The 21797-nt window shown below is 42.3% G+C and overlaps 1 protein-coding gene across 5 annotated transcripts in view; it reads right to left on the bottom strand.

Annotated features, from left to right (window-relative positions):
* Positions 1–21797, bottom strand: part of BEND7 (BEN domain containing 7) — a 77888-nt gene that overhangs the window by 34129 nt on the left and 21962 nt on the right. For all 5 annotated transcript variants that reach the window (XM_060095478.1, XM_060095477.1, XM_060095476.1 and 2 more), the window contains 4 exons: positions 19341–19640; positions 16480–16602; positions 12252–12517; positions 711–936 (listed from right to left, as the gene is read on the bottom strand). In XM_060095478.1, the coding sequence (XP_059951461.1) occupies positions 711–936; positions 12252–12517; positions 16480–16602; positions 19341–19640 (915 nt within the window). The remainder of the gene's footprint in view (positions 1–710; positions 937–12251; positions 12518–16479; positions 16603–19340; positions 19641–21797) is intronic.

Raw genomic sequence — 21797 nt, forward strand, 5'->3', positions numbered from 1 at the left:
GAAATAAATGGGAAGGAAAATTAAATTTAAAATATGCAGTACATCTAGGATGTGGACCTGGATGTAAATGAGGATCTACACATACGTGCGCCTGCGTGGCTATCGTAACGCAGTGGGATTCAGACACCCCTTCACAGGTGTTAATGGGGAGACCCAGGGACTTGTTTGCATGTCACTGGCACGACTCCATGTCACAAAACCAGAAGGAGCCGAGTAGGGTCTGGCTTCACAGTGGGATCACTTCCATTTAAAGTATATTTAGAAGTAGTGACCTAGTAAAGCAACTTCTGAACTTTGGAGAGAACTCTTTTACCTTCTTTTCAAAAGAGCATCACAGCTTTATTCTTACTTACAACTAAAAATCTAAGTAGAAATCCTGTTTTGATGAAGTTCTTAGTTAGAAATGACTGAAAGGAAAAAATACTTTCATTTTCAAAGTTAGTTAAGGAACAACTTTTCAGTTCTGCAGCACATCAGACTGGCTCTTAAATTCTGATTTTAACAAATTAACATCACCTTGAAGTAGCAAATTCTAGTGGTATTTGGGGCGGAGAGTTAGGGAGCTCACTCCAAAAGCCAGGCCGGTGGGCAGATGGCCAGCGGCAAGTTAAATTCGCCTCTAGTTCATTTACTACACTTGAAGCTGCATCTTTATGGAATGAAGGCAAAGCTTAACAAAGACCCCGTAAAATGAAATGATGCAGACCAACCTTTTATTGCACCCACAATATTCTGGTCTAGTCCTTTCCGGTTGTCATTGAGTCCTCTTTTCCTCTTCCCATTGGGTAAGGAGTTAGCCAAAGTCTTGTCATCAAAAAATGCACACACCAGTTTTCTAAACAGAAGGCTTCCTGAGCGAGTGTAGTTTGACAGTATAGAGTCCAGCTGAGATTTAGGCATAAACACATCGAAGCCTTCAGCAAGTTGCACTTCTGGCTACCAAAAGAACATAAATATGTCATTAAAAGCAAGATTTGAAGCACCCAACTTTGGGCATACGTGCAACAAAAAAAACATCACTAGCTCTTGCAATGGCCATATACTCACTCTGCAAAGCACACAGCCTCAGCTTTGTGTGCCAGTGTTTGCGATTTACAAAACCAATTACTAGTTACAATTCACCAAATGAGATGCTCTAATTCCAATATTAAGTCTTGTCAAAAGCAGTGGAAAGGATACACTGAAAAAGCATTCTCGTCCTTAGAAAAAGTTAAGAGAAAGCTGGATAATTACCAAAGCATTTAATTCTAGAGCTACCCAGGGGACTTGAGACTTCTGGGTGAAACGTCTTCATTTTGTAAAGGAGGGAACACAGGCCCAAAGAGGTCATAACAAAAATGACTTAAAAATAATTTAGACGTACTCAGTGCATTACTATTTTTCAGATCACTTTCTCCTGCGTTAAATAATTTGACCTCATTTGCCTAAGGACACGAACACGAGGCTACCCACTAGGTCCCATGCTCTTGGCACTAGGCCAGTGGTTTTAAGCTGTGGAGCTGTATTTTTTTTTCCTCCAGTGAAAACTTATGTCAACTAATACTAAACAAAAATGCTGAGCAGGTGCCCTGATCCCTGCTTTTGGGAGGAAAATCTGAAGCTCTATCCCAGAGCACCAATGGAAAATCAGTGTGCCAGTCACAGTGCTTCCCTGCTGGGGGTTTCCTGGCTGGGATACTGGATCAGAAGGCTGATACGGGCCCTTTCAACTTGGACTCTACCACATAAGCTCAGACACTGACAATACATTCTCTATGTACATGCCATGGATGTTTACAACCCACCTTCCCATCTTTCAACCCAGCTCACACCATTTCCTTTTCAAAGCCTTTCCTAACTGTTTCTTTCCCGAGAAGGCAGCTATGCTCCTCCTTATACTTATATACTTGACATACTTATACTTGACATACTTATATGACTGTGTTTATTATACCGTATTATGATTATTGACTAGATCACGGCCCTTCCTGTTGCCTGGAGCTCAGTCTTTGTTGTCTCTAGGGCCTGGCACATTGTAGGCACTCAATAAACTCTTGTTAAATAGATAAAAGTTCATTAGTCATTATCTAAACTACTAAGTCATTTACTGTTGATTATAACACGACCACTTTAAAATAATAACTTTAAGGTGAAGAAATGCAGTTGGTAAACTTTTGTTAGAAAAAAAGTCAGAAGGAAACTTCACTTAGGATGTATCATAAAAGCTTTTTCTTAGATACCATATTTAAAACTTTGCAAACCTGATACTACTTTAGATTTTCTAAGTCATATTAGAAATGTGAGGATTTGGGACTAGTTTTTCTCCTGGAGAGTAGGAATTATTTTTGTTTGTCCTGCGGTCAGAGTAAAGGGTTCAGAGAAGGGCTTAAATGAATCAGATGACGTGAGGACGACTTGGGGCCCTGATGCTCCCAAAGGGAATTCTCAACTGGATTTTCCAGAAAGTCATCTCACTTCTCCGCTCTACTTTGCCATTTGGCTTTTGGTCTCTGAATGCTTGGTAAATATCACTATGAACACAGTGCTGCTGGATGGTTTCCTGACTTCTGCACCTCAGTGCTGGTGAAGGTCTGCAGAGGCTGACCTTCTTTGCCCCCAGCTCCTGGGACAGCAGCTGTACACTCGGCACTCACTGCACGTTGGCTGAATGATTCAATGTAGCAATGTTAGGATTGAGAGAATTCTACCATCAAAATCGAAGGTGAAGTTTTATTTATAATCAGAATTTGATTTTGCACATCCTATGGCTGACTTTAGACCTTTTACGCTAAATGAACTGACCACAGATTTTTGCTAAGTGCTCTGTATCATTTGGATGCCATTAACAACAACAAAAAAAGGACCACAGTCTACTTTATAGAAACAACAACTCACAGCTATTTGAGGACCCGGGCTGGGGGGGTACAGTAGCCCTTAAATTTGCAAGAGAGAAAAGGGAAAGATACCATACCATCTTCTCTCGTTCAGGTATCTCTGCTGGATTCTGGTACCCCCAAGCAGGTGTTTAAAATTCAGCCATCTGGTAGGACTTGGACCCGGTTTGAGAGACTCTGACCTAAACTAGCCACCAGGCAGAACTAGCCACTTCTTTCTTCACTATGCAGAGTAATTTCTACGAGCTATGTTTCTGGCACTTTTCACACTGCATTTATTTAGTTGGGAGTTTGTGTTTCTCAGAATGTGTACTGTCTTTTGCATTCAGAATGCCAAACGCCCAACTAGCGCCTGATAGATTTTTCTCAGAATCAACAAAACACTATGTAAGAATTCATTCAAAATGACTAGTATTGATTTCGAGGTCTTTGTTTTTTTGTTTTTTTTTTTTGCGGTACGCAGGCCTCTCACTGTTGTGGCCCCTCCCGTTGCGGAGCACAGGCTCCGGACGCGCAGGCTCAGCGGCCATGGCTCACGGGCCCAGCCGCTCCGCGGCATGTGGGATCTTCCCGGACCGGGGCACGAACCCGTGTGCCCTGAATCGGCAGGTGGACTCTCAACCACTGCGCCACCAGGGAAGCCCGATTTCGAGGTCTTTTATCCCCACATAAAGGAAGCATGTGTGGAGTCTGCCCTGCCCGGGTCCGGCACGCCAGTCTTCTCCCCGCAGGGCCCATGGTAGCTCAGGGAGCAGGCTACCTAGAGAACACTGCCCTGGCTCAATCAATTGATATTTACTCAGCATCCTCCGTGTGGAAGGAGTTTAAGGTCGGGCTCACTAGACGAGATACGTTCATAAACGCCCAGCATACAAAGTGGAGAATGATAAGTGCTACAAGAGGGGTACAGACCATTAGGCAGCATTTGGTTGGTGAGGGGGGAAGGGGTTTTGGTTAGGGGGCCAGGATAGCATTTTATCAGGGCCCTGGAGGTAGGATTTAGGAGAGAGATGCCGTTGCTCTTTCTGGCATCTGCTGCAACCCCTAAAACTAAGTCTCTGGAGGTTTCTGTGGAGCCGAGAGACTGCCTATGGGGTCAGAGTAGCATTTTGATTTCTGAGATGCTCTCCCGATGCAGAAGCTGTCGATGCTTCGTGTTCTACTTTCTACTGCCAGGCGGTTGTTGTTATTTTGGAGCGCTCCTTCCAGATCAAGGAACATGAACTGGCCCAGCTATGCGTCCCTTACAAAGGAGTCAGTTTTATTAGGTGGAGGCCAGCAGCAGAGGCCAAGGTGACTGGTCTCTGCCCCTCCCTGCTTCTCGCATGCTTTCTTTCATGCAAGTTTCTTAGCTGGTTGTCGGCGAGCACTAAGGGGCCACAACGCAACGAACCAATTCCTTAAAAAAAAAAAAAAAAAAAAAAAAGAGGGGAGATTTACGTCCTGAGACATGAAGAAAAGATAGAAAGTTGATTAATCTCAAATTTTTACTCTGAAACCTTTTTATTTCTTCCACTTTAGAAATATAATGGCAGGTGGATTACAGCCGTGTAATGATCCACAACTTTGCACTTATATTTAAAAACAGGTTAAAACTCTTTAATTGTATGCTTGAATCTCTTCTTTTTGTTTACTGTCTAGTCGAAGCGAGACCTCTCTGCTTACTGACGATGGCTATGATAGAAACCACTACTATTCCAGATGAATATCATTTTAAAAGCTACACTTCCTTTGACAGAATTACTATTTGATACTCGAGTGCGGACAGACAGCTAATACACTAATTTACAGATTCTATTGATTACTGAAGTAATATGATCTTTAAATGATGACATCCAAAGTATGGGGCAGGATTTACGACACTTGGAGTCACCATTTTAAGAATTAAGAGTCTGGGGCTTCCCTGGTGGCGCAGTGGTTGAGAGTCCGCCTGCCGATGCAGGGGACACGGGTTCGTGCCCCGGTCCGGGAAGATCCCACATGGCGCAGAGCGGCTGGGCCCGTGAGCCATGGCCGCTGATGCTGCGCGTCCGGAGCCTGTGCTCCGCAACAGGAGAGGCCACAACAGTGAGAGGCCCGCGTACCGCAAAAAAAAAAAAAAAAAAAAAAAAGAATTAAGAGTCTGTATTCCCACTATAAATTTGGATTTCCATGTATGTCTTGCCGAGTTTCAGTACCTCAGCCACTTAGCACAGTTATGCATCAAATGTTGAATTTTCCTACCTTACACCCAGTGAAGTTCGGGAGGCAAAAACTGCATGTAGTCATGAGGACTCTTGAAAATGTTCTTGGACCCAGGCCTGTGGACATTAACCATCTTGTTTCTCTTTGCATTTCAACTGTGGTCTCCCTTTGCTTAGAAGTAGTTGGGGTCAAGATCTAGTTTGGCTGGGGGGATCCCGTAACACCTGGTTGACTAAAAGATTTTCCCCTAAGTCTCTCTGAATATATCATGTGACTCCTCTATATAATCTAAAGAAAAAACGTAAAACTATTTTAAGGCAATCATAACAAATTAATCACACAGGGAATATTTCTGATATTGGCTATTTTATATAAGGTATTGTCAGTAGCAAATTACAGTAAGACATGTAAAAAAGCTCCCTGTGGTCATTGGTTAAAAGAGTAAAAGGAAGTGCATGAATGTTCATATTGGGCATTAGCCCCACATTTTTAATTGCAAACTGGTTAATGATACACAATAGTTCTGACACTTGACTTGTTACCTAGTCAAGTTTCAGACTGGCTCAAGACTGAAATCTACAAGAAAACTGTGGATGAAAAGGCAGGATTTGGACTGAAAACATAACAAAATTTTTAAGAATGTTTAAAAGCTATAAATTCAACCTTTCTGTTCATAATATTATCCTATACAATGATCCTTTTTTCTCACTTAGTATTTATTTAGTGGTGTACTAGATGTGCTTCTACCAAAATGAGCTTTAGTTTATGAAATTAAAAAAACACACACAAAACCCCTTCATAATTGATTGTATTTTGCTCACAAATGCAATCTGCTTCTGTTTGAGAAAAACTGAAATTGTTCCCTATAACTCAGGTCTGCTCCAGGTAGATTTAGCAAGTATTACCATTACTGTTTATTAAATGCCACTCCAAGATCATGGCCAATAAGCTGGGCAGCCCCAAGAACCCACTGGATTGGAAGGCGGGCCTGCTCTCATTGGTCCAGCTGGCATAGCTCAAAACAGCGTGGCCTGGGGACGTGGCAGAACAGAGAACCACTGCGTGAAGCGGGCAGAGGCCCCATGGTGGGTGGACCCATTGTGTAAAAAGGCAAGTAACAAATGGTCAGGCAAGAGTTCCATCCAAAAGTAGGCGTAATCTCTAGACTAGCACATACTGAACATTGAATAGGATGATAATTACAGGAAGTCATTAAAGAGTCAATTCTGGATTATTAAGTCAATTATGGATTTTTATTCGACAAAATTTTGATAGAACTAAGAATTTCACAGGGGGAATTCCCTTGCGGTCCATGGTTAGGACTTGGTGCTTTCACTGCTGGGGCCCTGGGTTTGATCCCTGGTCGGGGAACTAAGATCCCGCAAGCCTCGTGGCGTGGCCAAAAAAAAAAAAAAAAAAAAAGTGTCATGAAGAACATAGGGGTAAGACAGGAATAAAGACACAGACCTACTAGAGAATGGACTTGAGGATATGGGGAGGGGGAAGGGTAAGCTGTGACAAACTGAAAGAGCGGCATGGACATATATACACTACCAAACGTAAGGTAGATAGCTAGTGGGAAGCAGCCACATAGCACAGGGAGATCAGCTTGGTGCTTTGTGACCGCCTGGAGGGGTGGGATAGGGAGGGTGGGAGGGAGACGCAAAAGGGAGGGGATATGGGAACATATGTATATGTATAACTGATTAAATTTGTTATAAAGCAAAACTAAATAAAAATAAATAAATAAATAAATGAATTAATTAATTAATTAATGAATTAATTAATTTTTTAAAAGACAATACAGTTTGGCTCCTTGAAAACGCCTCCATGCACTTGCATAATGAGACACTGTCAAGTCATTCAGGGATATTTTCAGCATCTTCCTTTCTCAGGTGGTAAATTAATGACTGAGGACCTGGGCTTGATTTATGCTCAAGCTATTTGAGCCAGAATGTTTAACACATAAGACTTCAACCACTGCAGTCTAGCTTCTTCCATCACAACTCCTCTGAAACTGCTCCTCAGAGAAGATGTCCACCGCTGAGAGCCAGTCCTGAACCCTCTGGGCAGAGGCCAGCTCCACTTGGGACAGCCTGCTAGCCTTACATCCTACTGCCCTGTGATGACTGTTGATGTATTTTCCTCATATGGTGTACTTGAAGGGCGAGGACTACTTCATTCATTTCAGTAGCCCTGGAAAACGGCGCTACCATTAGCATGTCTTTGCTACTTACTGTAGTCCAAGCCCTAGGTTAACACGCATTACATGGGTTTTCTAATTTAATTCTCATCATCCTATGAAGCGGCCACTTTCGTGATCCCCAATCTGTAGATGCAAAAACTAAGGTTTAGAGAGATTAGGTAACTTGTTTAAGGTTATCCAGCTAATAAGTGGTGAAGCAAGGATGTGAACCCAGGCAGTGTGCACTAGAACTTAAACTCTCAGGCATATTACTGCCTTAATTTCAGTGTGTCGATGAATAAATTAAAAAATCACTTGCTTGATTGATTTGCTTTACCAGTTCCCAGTGGATTACTTTGTTTATTGGGCTAAGAAGAAATTAAGAAAACAGATTCTGAATTCAGGAGCTATTTATGTTGAAAGCACCAATGCATTTTAAATTATTTATTTTAAGAATGACATAAACTTTAACAAAATTATCTTAAGTTGATGGATATCCACAGCTGTATCTTCTGATAACTTCTGTGTTGCCTAGGATTACTGGAAAATATCATAGTTACGACAACAAATAGAAAAACACTTCCTATGTTTTTTAAAAACATTTTGAAATATTTTAAAAAACTGATGTTAGTGTTTCACCGTGGCCAAAGAACAAGCCAAACAAGAAGCAACAACAAGGAAATAAACCTAAACCACGTATATCTGCCCTGAAAAACCAATAAATCCAACTAGGTAGGGAAAAACAGTGACTGTAAAAAATTCACAACTGTCTTGTCTGAGTACTGGTAGAGTACTGGGTTGGGAACTCCTAAAGAAAGAATTAAATATTGTATTTAAATCTGAAATTTGGTTTGGGGTTTCTGCTTTTGCTTCTGTGTAGTTCAGGTTTCAATTTTATTTAATGTGCTAACTTAAAGTGGGTCAAGTAATCCTGCCCCCAAAGAGGGGCAGGATTTCTGGCCACTCTCTTTTTAAAAACACTATTAGCTCATGTGTATTTGTTCATGTATATGTACACATATGTTTACTTAACAAACATGTATATTTATCCCTATAAAGGTACTTAGCTAGGACTGCTAAGGTTTAAAAAAGACGCAGTATTTACTGAGTGCTTAAAACATACCAGGTACTATTCTAAGTGCTTTACATAGATGTCTTCATTTAACTCTTCCAGCCAGCCCCATCTCTGAGGTTAGCACTATCACGATTCCCATTTTATGGAGAGAAAACTGAGGGAGGCGAGGCTGGGTGCACCTGCTCGGGGTCACACAGCTGAGCTTCTAGCCCGGGCATTCTGACCTCAGAGGCTGCACCCTTAACCATGAAGGTCTCCCCCAGAGACTTCCAAGTAAACAGCATACACAGCCACAGTCTAACCTTTCAGGTCTCCTTTGTGTTACGATCGTCTCATGAACAGTTAGTGAGTGGTGGTCAAGTTCAAGAACAGGGCTAGAGCAGGGGCCCAAGTCTGGCACTCAGTGGGTAAGGGCACGCTCAGCCCTGGTCTGGGAACCAGCTCCACCTTTCTGGCTTTGTGGGCTCGAGCAGGCTACTTAAGCCCTTTATGCCACCGTCTCCTCATCTATAAACTGAGGATAATAATAATACCTCAAAGAGTAAGGCTGAAATTTGAAAAATTATTTGGCAGAGGATAGCACACAAACACTACTACTACTACTATTAATGCTATTATTATTATAATTTTTTAAATTTATTCCCTGCCCTTGAGAAGCCAAGGGGAAAGGAGAGGAAATCACGTAAATAATTACAAACTGGTATAGCAAGTTCTATAAATGATTGTTGAAATCATATTGGTGCTTTGGGTAGCGGGATGTGTGCACAGTGAGGGATAACAGGGAAGGAACAAGAAAATAGGAGTTAAACTGAGGAGAGGGTTCTGAGTGACACCAAGTCCTAGACCCGAAGTTTTAAAAGGTGATTTTGTATATTGTGCTCAACACAAATGGAGATGTTTGGCCATCTACTGAGTACCTTTTATGTGCCAGGTACCGCAGGAGGATTTCCCCCATGTGCTCTAGGTCATTTAGTGCTGACAGCACTCTGAGGTGCTGGACTGTAGCTGGTTTTCATTAGGGTTCCCTGTTTCTCTGCACTGAGCAGGGATACCCGTCAGGGGTCAGAGGGTCGGCGGTCCACCTGCAGTGATCTACAGCCCCTCATGTTCGTGCCTGTGCCTAGATACACAAATTTGAATTTGGGTGACTCTAAAAGTCACAGCATAAAAAAAGATAATGCATTGTGAACTTTAAACAATTTACAGTAATTTTTTTTTTTTTACATTTAAAAAGCAATAAAGCACAGGTTTTATGTGTCCTTTTTTCATTGCTTCCCGCTCCAATCTTTATCCTGTGCTCCAAACGTCTAATGACCTTTTGAGGACACTCAGCTTCTTTTTACTTCCCATCCAGCACTGAAGGCCTGCTTCTGCTCTGCCCTCCCTGTCTCAGTCAAGGAAATCAGTACCATCTAGTAACCAGCCTCGTTTTCCAGGATAGAACTGTGGGCCTTACTTCTCCTGAGTCACCAAGTCCTCTGGGTGGGCACCCCCGGGTGCCTCTCATTTCTCTGTCCTTGCAGGTTCACCGCTCACGTACAGACCCTCCCCGTCTCTTGCCTGGCTGCCTGGAATTATCTTCCTCCTGGTCTCTTTGCTTCTAGTCTCTTTTCTATATTTATCAGTCATCCACAGTGCTGTTCCAGCTTCCATTCTAAACACAGGTATGATTATTCCTCTACTTGAAATCTGCAATGGCTCCCTAGTGCCCACAAGATAAAAAAGGCCCAAGGGCCTCGGCAGGACACCTCAGGGCTTTCACTGTCTGACTCGATCCCATGTTGATATCATCATCTGCTATCAGTGCAGGCCACACAGCTGCTCTAACTACAGTGGACCACACGCCCAATCCTATAACTTTGGACTTAATCGTCCCAGCACTGGGTACTTTTCAGAGCCCGTCTTCAGATACACGATGCCCATTTTCTTATATATAATCCAGTTATATTACCTTTTCTCCGATGGATTTTATAGAATAATTCCTACAAGATTATGATCTATTTTCTGTTTTCTCCTCTGGGCTTCCACCAAAGTTTAAAAGGCTCACGGCTAAGAAATAATAAAAGACTAGAAGGGCACCTAAATTTAGACGCCTTAGCACTGATGGTCTCATCGCCTAAAGGGCCAGCCTCATCCATGCCAGCAAGACTAGCCGGGGACAAAATTTCTAATGATGGGACTCACTGCGTGGTCCTCTAGGTGCAGTGACAATTTCCGTGGAATAGATGAATCAAAGGGCATATCAGTTGGATAATGTAAAGATAATATCTATGTATGCTTTGGCTTTTCTTTAGAAGCATGTTATTCTTCAGTCTAAGACAGTCAGCACCTAACTGAGTTTACATGGACAATTCTGAATGTGCTTTATTAAATTTAATACCTCTTGTTAGCAAAAACCATCATGAATAAAAAGCAAATTATTTTTTGGTACTTAAATTACAATACTGATATTGGTAAAGATAAGAAAAATTCTATTTCACTAATATACATAAAGCCTTTAACAGATCTTTCTCAATTTATCTCTGAAGTACATTTAGACCTTAAAAATTTTTTAAAAAGGAGCAAGTTCAGTTATTAGCATTAGATCGACTCAAGCAGGAGAAGATTTTCACAACTCAAATGACAGCTCCTGATACATCAATGCCTATCACAGAAAAGAAGGCCTAAAAAATTCAAGAAAAATGTAAAAGTATTATGAAAACTGCTTCAGACTGAATGGACTTTGTGTTCTGGAATCATTTACCTCTGCTTCCAAATGTGTGATCCACGTGGGCTTTGAAACCAGGGCCTCAGCTGCAGTAACAGTGGGGTAGGATCAAAGGAGCCAGCTGGTCCAGGGTAGAATGCTGTCGTCATTAATGATTTTTTAAAACTAAGTTTTTAGTCTAGAAGAACTTCTTAACAATTGTGTGTGTGTTCGTGGGTAAAGAAACAAATAAACAGGAACCCCTCAAGCCAAGGATTGGGTAAAAGGTCAAATGATTTTCTGGTCTAACCAAGTCACGAGATGATTCTTTTTGTTGCCTCCCTTTTTTAAAGACCCGTGCTAGCAGACTGTCTTTCTGCAACTTGAAAGGAACAACTGATTTAAAATAGCAATTTATTTCTTATTTAAAGTTGAAGTGGTAGGGCCAAACTCTCATCCTATATAGGTCTGTGGGAGTTCTCAGCGGGATTCTCATCCTATGCCATCTCGTAATAATAGCTCACCCATCCTTGTTTATTTCAGGAACTCTCCCAACGAGTTGGGGTTCACGGCATCAGTGTACTCGGATCAAGGTACTGCAAGGAGAGTACGCCGTGGCCGACAGAGCACATTACTGAAGAAGTTCGTTTATGGCCGTGTGACTGTAAAATGGTAAGTCAGACGAACGTCTTAGATGTCATTCAGCACCTTGGGCTGCGACGACCTTCTAGCGATGATATTTAAATAGAAAAACCTTTGCAGACTGTTAACCTATCATTACACAGACTCAGTGGCACGGCACCGCAACTTAATTAGCAGTGTGACTTGCATCTGTAAAATAGAAGTAGCACCACAGCTCTTTTTTTTTATTCTTAGTTTGTGTTTCTAGAAAGGTGTGACCTTATCTGTAGGGTTCTGTTCACTTATGCCCATCTACAAGGGATTTAATTATGTTCTTTTAGCTCGCTACGCTGAGGAAATTGAAAAGGGCTGCTTCAAAATTAAAAATGGTAACGAAATTAGTGAGCAGACCTCCATCGTCCTTCTCCTTTGGGAGAGAATGCAAACATGTTTAAGGAAATAAGGCCTAAGATTTTCAGAAGAGAAAATTCTGGGCAAGGAAATTATTAAGAGTTTTCCTTTCCTCTTTGCCACGTGTATTCTGCAAGTTTCCCTGGTTTTCTTGGGCAGAACTAGTTAAGGGCAAAGGTACACATTAGCGTCAGCAGCCAGAAAACATCAACTTACATCAGAGGCTGGTGATTCGAGTACGATGCCAAATCCTAGGATGTGGTTCTCCCTGGGGGAGGCGTGCTCGGCCGAGGGGAGACTGGGATTCTCGGGGGCCGCCACCGCCTTCTCCTCGGCTTCTAACGCACTGGGCTTCTGTTTCACAGTGAGAGGTTCCACAGTCTTCAGGGGCACTTTTTTCTTTTTATTTCTCTTGCGCGAGACGGCGGTTCGCTGGGAGCAGATAAGGGAAATTGGGGGTTGTTGTCTGTTCTGGGTTCCAACTGTGAACAACAAACAAAAATATGGTACAGGCACTTGTCTCTGACTCAGGAGTACGTACTTGCTTCATAAACTGAGGCTGAAGTGGGTTCACTCAAGGACGAGGCACACTGAAATCAACCTCACGCTGGACCTGGAGATAACCAAATGCAGCCTTAAAGGTCTACAGGCAGAAAAACCCAAGAGAAAACGCTGCTCCAAATGCTGGTGGGTAATCAACAGGAGGAAGGATGATGAGCTCTGAAAAAACACTGAAGCACGACTTTACGCATCCCAGGACACTCTTGTGTAACTGAGAACTCCGGAAATTAAATTGCGGTGTGGATGTTCATGCTTTCTGGCAAGCCCGTCTCAGGAATATTCCAGTTGTCACTTGAGGTTAAACTGATCAGTAGCCAGCAACCTGCAGGTGCCAAAACTGACAAAGCCTGAGCAAGGACGGTCACTGGGGCAAAGCTGATCAAAAGCATCATTCAGGAATGACCAGTCAGCATGTGGGCCAGGCCTGCCGGTCAATTTCAGGTCCAGTTACTCCGGTCTCACAAACCAATGCTGTCCCACACATCAACTATCTCCACACACTACTCTCCTGGGTTCCGACCAGGCTGCTTCTCTCTGCCTCAGTTTCATGTAGCTGAAAAAGAGGAAGGCTATAATCCTGTACAAGGAGAGCAAATCAGTAAGACCCAGAAACAGTTTGAGTGCCAAAGATGAAAAGCACCCATCAAGAACTGGGTGCTGATGCTGCCTATGTGCTTAAGGGAACCAAGGATGCTAATTACAGTTCTCATAGGTGCCCTTAGAGAAGTAATGTTTATTAACCATTTAAAAATATTCTGGGGACTTCCCTGGTGGCACAGTGGTTAGGAATCCGCCTGCCAATGCAGGGGACACAGGTTCGAGCCCTGGCGTGGGAAGATCCCCCATGCCACAGAGCAACTAAGCCCGTGCGCTACAACTACTGAGCCTGCGCTCTAGAGCCCGCGAGCCACAACTACTGAAGCCCGAGTGTTGCAACTACTGAAGCCCTCGAGCTCCAGGGCCTGCGTGCTGCAACTACTGAAGCCCGCGCGCCTAGGGCCCACGCTCCGCAACAAGAGAAGCCACCGCAGTGAGAAGCACATGCACCGCAACGAAGAGTAGCTCCCGCTCCCTGCAACTAGAGAAAGCTCGCGCGCAGCAACGAAGACCCAACGCAGCCAAATACATAAATACATAAATAAATAAATAAAATACTCTGATGCAAAGTTTAGTAGGAAAATATGGCATTATTACTTAAATCTTCATGTGTTAATATGGTTTGATAAATACAACCACAAGACATAGATGCTTTTTTTTTTTTTTTTTTAACAGAAGTACACCTCTAAAAATAAGCCAAATGAAAATCTAAAGATCTTTACATGCACATAATATGGATCATTTCCTATCAGGTTGTAAATAAAGAATATTTGTACTCTGAACTTGATATCTGCATCTCTAGGCTGGACAGAAATTTATAAATAAGTATTAGAAACAAACTACTTGCACTGCAAAATAAGCAGAGAAGTTTTTTGACCGCCCATGCAGTCATCAGTCTAGCTCACCGGTTCTCAACCTTAGCTACACGTTAGAATCACCCTGGAGCTTAAAAAAAAAAAAAAAAAAAAAAAAAAAAAAAAAAAAGCCAGTGCCTCAGCCTCGCCCCAGATTAATTTGAATTGGAATTTCCAGGGGGTGATGCTTGGGCATCAGGATTTTTTTTTAAAGCTCCTCAAGTGATCCTACTATGCAAGCCGGACAGGAACTTTTCTCTGTTTGGTCCAAATTTTCACCTGAGGCGGCTGGGTCTCCATCCCGAAAGTCAGATGGACAACCGAAGCAATTATCTATGGTCTAGGGCTCCAGCCTCACTTTCCAAAATTAAAAGCAAAATGATTTTAAGTTTAAAGAACACAGGTACTGTCTAAGTTTTTCTCCTCCTTCCGCAAGCCTGGACAGAGCCAGCCGTAGTCTTTTGTATCCAGATCTTATCACTTGATCTTAATCCTGGCTTTCTCCCTGAAGTAAAGGTGAAACTTTCTAAATAGCATTGAAATCTACGTTTTATAGGCAATAAACCTTAAGTAAATCTACGCACTCAACCCAAATTCTTAAGTTTAAGAAAAGGAGAGTAATTTATTCAGTTTATCCTTTGGGTTCTCCTACAGCTTTGGAGTTGTTTACCACCCAAATATGCAGAGGTTTAGAAAAGAAAACAGGGTGACAGACCAGCATTTACTTAATAGATCCTAAAAAGGCTTCAGTCAAGGATATACATGGTTGCAATTTGTAGTTTGCCGTTTCAGGAGTAAGGAGCTTAAGTAACAAAATAAATCATTGCAATTTCATACGCACATTTTGTTAAGTGCTAACAAATTCTTCCACTGAGGAAAGAATCTGTACCGAATGAAGTAACCTTTCTTTCTGAGCTCCTTATTTAGCAGATGTTAGCCTTTACCAGGTTAATAAGAACACAGATTATCCTGGTGGAACAAGGTGAGTTAAATGCTTACTGGCCTGACCAAACTGCTTATTTTTTTTCCCTTGGGATAAGACCAAATCCAGCACATAAAATTAGATGTCGCTTCTCAGAAAGCCTTTTGCCCGTTTTACTTTCACGTGATCTTGGGTGACTGATATGTTTTAGTAGGAAGCTTTTTACATCAAACCACATCACTGAATATTAAAATTTTACTAGAATTCACTAAACGGCACCAAGTACGATTTCTGAACAGTGACCTTTCTGAACACCTTTACAGAGAAAAGGGGGGTAGGGATGATAGTCATAAAAGACGGTGCTATTTTCCTGCTCAAGGAGCAGCTTTCCCAGGCAAGGGGGAGGGCTTAATAAAATGATTTGTTACTTTCTGTACCTGTCACAAAAATGTCCTTTTTTTCCTCCCCTAATTGTGGAGACAAGAAAACACATCCACTATAAGAAGGACCTAGACTTCTAGACCTCTATGAAATGCTCCAGGTCTTCATAACAACGCTAACGAAATAGCTGAGGCTCGGATCATGCTTTACGGAGTTCATTTCCATTTACTATCTCATTCCATTTTCACAACAACCCTGTGAGTTAGATATTAATACTCCAGTTACAGATGAGAAATCTGAGGTTCAGAGAAGTTAAACAAGCTAGGACAGGAGAAACTGGGACTCTGACCCCAAACTGCAAGTTCACTGCTCCAACTTGTCCAACAGGGGCGAGAACAAAAAAAGCATCGTGTAAATAAAAAGACAAAACAGGAGGTGTCTCTCAGCTCCTCTGACCTGAATGTTAAGGAGAAAAGCCACAAGCAGGGCCTGAGGACCAACGTTTCTTGTCAGCTGATGCTCTGGAATCTTCACCAGCGGAGCCCATGCTTCCTAAGGGCTCCTTCGTGTGTACAAAAATGCGTGGCTCCCCACCTGTCACACGGAGCCCAGTGCGGGGGGCGCGCACGCACACGTGTGTGTGTGGGGGGGGACTTGTGCAGGAGCGGGAGTGTGTGAGATGCACGCGGCCCCCAAACTGAGCCCCTCAGGAGGGGAAATGAGCCGTTCTCACCCCCGTCCCTGACGTGAACGTCCATGTTGATTCCCATTAGGAAAATGAGCCCAAGCGCTCTGCCCGCTTGCGGGTATAATTGTTTCAAAGTTTAATTAGCTGACATTTGTGAAGTGTGGGGAGTCGGGGTGGAGTATCCGGAGCACATGTACCAGCCATAAAGCGTTTGTTAGAGTTGCTAATGGGAAGATGGGTTGTAGAAAAAGTGGAGAAAAGGGCTAATTGAAGAAGCATGTCATCCAGTATACTCCAGTAAATTTTTTTTTTTTAAAAAAAACCCCAAAAGATAGCAAGGAAGGAAGCAGAGAGTAATCAAAGCACCATGAACATCCTGACTGGAGATGTCACATAGGCATTCAAAACCCGAGGCCTCCAGCCGAGGCCTGATCTTCGTACCTGCCTGAATCTGCATCAGTTTCCGCATGGTCTTGAGTTCCTGGAGGATGGCCTGCAACGTTGACTGGCAGTTACAAGTACAGCAGTTTGATCCAACGGACGAATTCACCACTGGAAGTTCTCCTGAGCATGAAAGAAAACAATGACAGACGCCAAGCAACAGCAAGATTATAAAGAGAAAAAAAAAAGGAAGGTACCGTGACAGGCTTCTGAAGCCTGTGCAGTTAACTATGAAATCGTGCCTGAGGAAAACGTACCCAGTAATTTGGACAGCCTAAAGTTTGGGGTCTGACTTCATCTAATTATCCAGGCTTCTCTACTGTCAGGTGTGTGCTGTGTCTCGGGGTGGCAGAACCTGCGTGAACGGACACACACAATTCACTGTCACGGCAGGCCTCCCTACTGACACCCCAGTTCATCTCAGATAACAATTCCAGAAAAATTCACTAGAAACACACTCATGCTATTGCACAAAAAACTAGCTCTGAGAACAGTGTTACCAAAAAAAAAAAAAAAAACAAACCTGGTAGCTGGATATGTCCTGAGGGTTCATATTAAGAATTAAATGTGTCTGTTTAAACAATAGTTTTATCATTATGCATGTTATTCCAAAAATTAAGAATGGTCAGCACATTAAACTTTCACTCTGGGTGTGGTATGTCTGGGATGGAGAAAGCGGGGGCAGGAGGATCTGGGAGGATCCATTTGAACTTGAGGGTTTAGAGGGTGCTGGGGTGTTGGATTTTCTCCAGCTTCATAAAGGAGATCCTTCTACATCTTTTTTCCATTCCCATTTCTTTAATTTCACTTTAGTCTCTTTTCCACTGTTTAAATTTAGTATCTTTTCCTTCATAAAGCTATCCTATTCTGTTTCCCTTACATGTAAACAAATATCTTCCTATTATCCCTGTAATAACACGGGACATTTGGAAAAACACGCTTTCAGCGCAGTTCTCCCAGTCTCAGTATCCAACCCTGCTACCTTTAAGTGGATCAGGATAAGAGACTGCTATCACTTCGGTTTTTTCACAGGTGGAAGAGGGAAGTTCTAAGGTTTTGGTCCAGTGATATCTTTTAGTATACATTAAATGTAATTTACATCCTGCAATATGCATTATTTGTGGATATACTTAATGTTTGGAGCAGCATAATTATTTACATTCAGAGTTGTAGCAAATTGAGATGTTACAACTTTAAAACTGCAGATAATTCCAGTGACACACCAAATGCATTCCTATCGAAAATATGCAAGCAATTAATACAAAAAGATCTATTTTTAAATGAATATGGGGGAATTCAGGTTTTCAACTTTTACCATTACTAACATTTTCCCAAGTAAATCCACTATCCTTGTTGCATCCTGGAAAACAGAACATTGTTCACATGACACTTATTGATGTGAGGCTTATTAACTTCATACATACCTAAGGCTATTTTAGTTCTCTAATCATTTCTCCCATGGCAGTAGAGTTAGGAGGACGTTGTAGAATATTCCTAGTCACTATCCCAAGTCTATCTTTATCATTTTTAGAGGACAAAACCAACCCTTTTCAGCTTGTTATAAATCATTTTCTAATTTTAAAGAGAACTGCCCTTTTATTTTTATGGAGGAGCCTTAAAAGAGCCATCTCCTTCTAACCTGGAAGCATGCCAGCATGTGAATCTGATATTGGCTTATGTAAAATTAAGAGAGAGAGAAGACACCCATACATCTCTTGGGGTCCCTCCCTGTCTCATCAGCAGTGGCTCAGGATGGCTCTTCATACCTCTGAACTGGTTCTTGCAAATTGTGTTTAAAAAGAAAAATAAAATCAAAGTAGTTCTCTTTTTCTTGAAGGATGATGTACGGGAAAAAAAAAATCCTTAACTTTTCAAGGAAACTGAAAACGCATTCTTCCTTTCTTCTTGTTCTCTTTGTGAAAACTACAGTTCTGCACATCTGTACATAATTTATAGAACGAGTAGCATCCCATGTCACTGGAGGGGAAATTAACGTGAATGGAGAAATCATCAAGTTTTTCCTTACGCTTTGAAAAAAATTTGCCCTTTGACTTTTTTTCTTAACAATTAGGAATTTAAAATAGATAACTGATAAGAACCTACTGTCTAGCACAGGGAACTCTACTCAATACTCTGTGGTGACCTATATGGGAAAAGAAACTAAAACAGAGGGGACATATGTATGTGTGTAGCTGATTCGCTTTGCTGTACACCTGAAACTAACACAACGTTATAAGTCAACTAGACTCCAATAAAAATTACTAAAAAAAAAATTAGGAATTTAAATTAAGGAAATTTTACTTTAAAGGAATAATTTTCAACCTGAATGAAGCAGGTTGTAAAATATGGATCATCAGATTCAGTAGCTTGAATGTGAGGTTAAAGTGAAGGTGTCACCTGGGGGCGGGGTCATCAGTCCTGCCTTTCACTGACTCTTCTGATAATGAAGAAAGCGCAGGACTAGGCAAGGGGATGTATTAATACACCGTGTGACCAGGAAGCTTCTTTTAATGACAGAGCGGAGCTCTTTCTGCCCTAACTGTTCAGTCTTTTGTGACAATAGTATTGTTATCTCTGCAAATGATGGCTTTAACCTTCTTAAAGGGCTAAAATCTCTACCAAGAAACTGTCCCTTCTAATGGAGAACCCGCAGGTTTTCCTGCGTCTCAATTCTGGTTTTTGATGCTCTTCAACTTTTTCCTTTATGTCTTCCCCGTCTTTTAAAATAACTCAGCTAAGGTGGGTGATAATTAAGGGAGGGTTTAATATGTTGAACTCAAAGAACATACTGAATATTTAGACAGAAAACACATTGGGGCAACGGCCCCGAAAGCGCTGTGAGCATCTGATGACGGCCATACCATTGGAGCTCGCGGCGGAGTGGGACTGGCTCTGGAAGGTTCTGGAGCGGGTGCCATACTGCCCTGAGAACTGCCCGCTCTGAGGTGGTAACTCGTTCCACGCACCACGGGAAGACGGGTGGAGGCTCGGCGGGGCCTCCACAGAGTTTAAACGCTGAGGCCAGATCGAATCCAAATCCTGGGGTTCTTCTTTCAATTTCTCCCCCTCCTTGCCCACACGCTGGTAGATCCTCCCAGCGCTGTCGTTCAGTAATCTTCTCATTCCTGTAATTTGTTTTTTAATTTCCATGCTTTCATCTCCTAATGGAAATGGGGCCAGAGATATCACTGTAAATTAGGGAAAGAAAAAATAATCCACCACCAAACAAAAAACAAACAAAAAAAAGGCCACCCCTTCCTTCTTTGGAAATGGGAATGATTACTGACTCCAGATGCAAGCCTCTCTTTTAAGAATATTCCTTCCTCAGAGGATTTTTTTTTTTCTTTTTTGAACCAAGGTATCTGTATTGCACTGAGGGTACTTAATAAATATTGCTTAAACATGACTCAAATTATACAGCTATAAAATATTTTCTATAAATAATAACACTAGAGAATGCCTAGATGTATTAGGAGCGATTTCAAACATACTATCTTCTTAAATTGTCATCAGCCAGTATCTTTACAAAGATTAAGAGAAGTCGGTTTTTTTTTTTTTTCTTCTCTAATCTGGGTGTTAAAATAAAAGTCTAATGCCAGGGTATGTATACACACTCATACAGTCACTCTACTAAATGCCTGCAATTTCAAGTACAAGAAAAGGGAAAGGCCCACAGAAAGTATCTATTAGGAAAAACACAGCTCTTGCAGATAAATCTAGCACATTTAATACGATCATGTTTTCATGCACTCAGCATCATATTAGCCAGATTTCTCTGCAGCACTAACTGCACAGTGAATATAGGTATCTTGTGTTGTCTAGTTAGATATTTAGCTAATTAATATATGAATACATTACTGAATAGAAGGGAACTTTTATATACTGTTTTCAAATAAGTATCTTCAATTTTTAAAATCATAAAAATATTAACTGTCTAACATCTAACATGAGCAAACACAGAAATAACACAGATTTCCAAATTTACAATTCTGCTCTGTGTGGGTATATGCTTGAGAGGAGAAATATTTTAATTTGTAATAAAACTCTCTTCACTTCAAACACCTGTGACAATGACAATATAGAAATGATAAATCATGTTCCAGATTTTATGAGAATGAATGACCAAGCACAATTTAAGTAATGCAGAGTCAGCAAAAGTTACAAGTTTCTCAAGATGTCTGGGGAACAGGGTGTGTCTGGAAGAGGTCCCAGAGGAATTCTGAAAGATAAATCTGCATGCCAACGTGGCTGGTGTTAGTTTCAGCATCCAAACCTAAACCTTCCTGGCTAGGTTAGCAGCGCAGTTTCGGCAAGAAGGAGCTTCCTTCCTGCAGGGTTTTTATTCTTGATCTTCTAGATCAAGGACACTGCACATGCATCCACCTGCAGCATGCTGATCTTAACTGGCACTGGCTGGTGGCTGCCACTGCCCTCCCTCCTGGCTCCCTGGTGAGAGCTGCACCAGCCGAGCCAGATGAAGGCAGGCACACTGCCTGGCTCTTGGGTCAGTGCCAGCTGCACATGAACCCTGACACATCACAGCAAAGGGATATTCTATTTTCAAAGGCTCCACCTCTGCTCCGGGGACTGAATTCTATGATAAAGTGCTGTCTTGGGCAGGGAAAGAAGTCATGAGGATCCTGGAACTTTCTAAGAGCAAATCTGCTTTGTCACGACCTTAGTTTCACAGCCCTAGAAGTTGTAGCTCTGAAAATTACAAGACTGAAACTACAGTGTGAATTCTGCATCCTTGGTATTTTCATGTGGAAGTCCAGGCTCCTCGGTAGAGGAAAGAAGGCGCAAGCATCAAGGGGGATCCTGGCTGCGGGCTGACGTTTAGAAACATTTCTTCTAAAATCAAAACAAAAAACAAAGCACAACAACAGATCAGGACCTGGGACCGAGGAGGAAGAAAACAGGGGTCTGTGAAGGAGGGCGGCAGAGCTGGCTGACTTCCTGAGAAGAGAGCGCACAGCCCATCTGACTGCGGGACATCTGAAAGGATGGAACGGAGAAAAGTGCAACAATTGCCCAAGTCAAGGGGAGGAAAGTTGAGAGATGTGGGGAAGGCTGGAAACGGGCTGGTTGCGGGGAGCTTCTTAGAGGACACACGCTGGGCGTCCCCAGGGGACAATGGGTAACTGAACTGTCCTTCCTTTAGCCAGAGAAGTCGGGAGCAGCCCTGACCGTACCGCCTGGGGGAAGAGCTCCTGGAACCGGATCACTCGCTGGCTGGCGACGATGGCTCTGCAGAGAGGGGGAGAGTATCCTCGCACAAGCACATTTGGGAGGGATGGAGCAGAGGGCGGGGGGGCGGG

This window comes from Mesoplodon densirostris, chromosome 4 (assembly GCF_025265405.1).
Source record: "Mesoplodon densirostris isolate mMesDen1 chromosome 4, mMesDen1 primary haplotype, whole genome shotgun sequence".
NCBI classification, from domain to species: domain Eukaryota; kingdom Metazoa; phylum Chordata; class Mammalia; order Artiodactyla; family Ziphiidae; genus Mesoplodon; species Mesoplodon densirostris.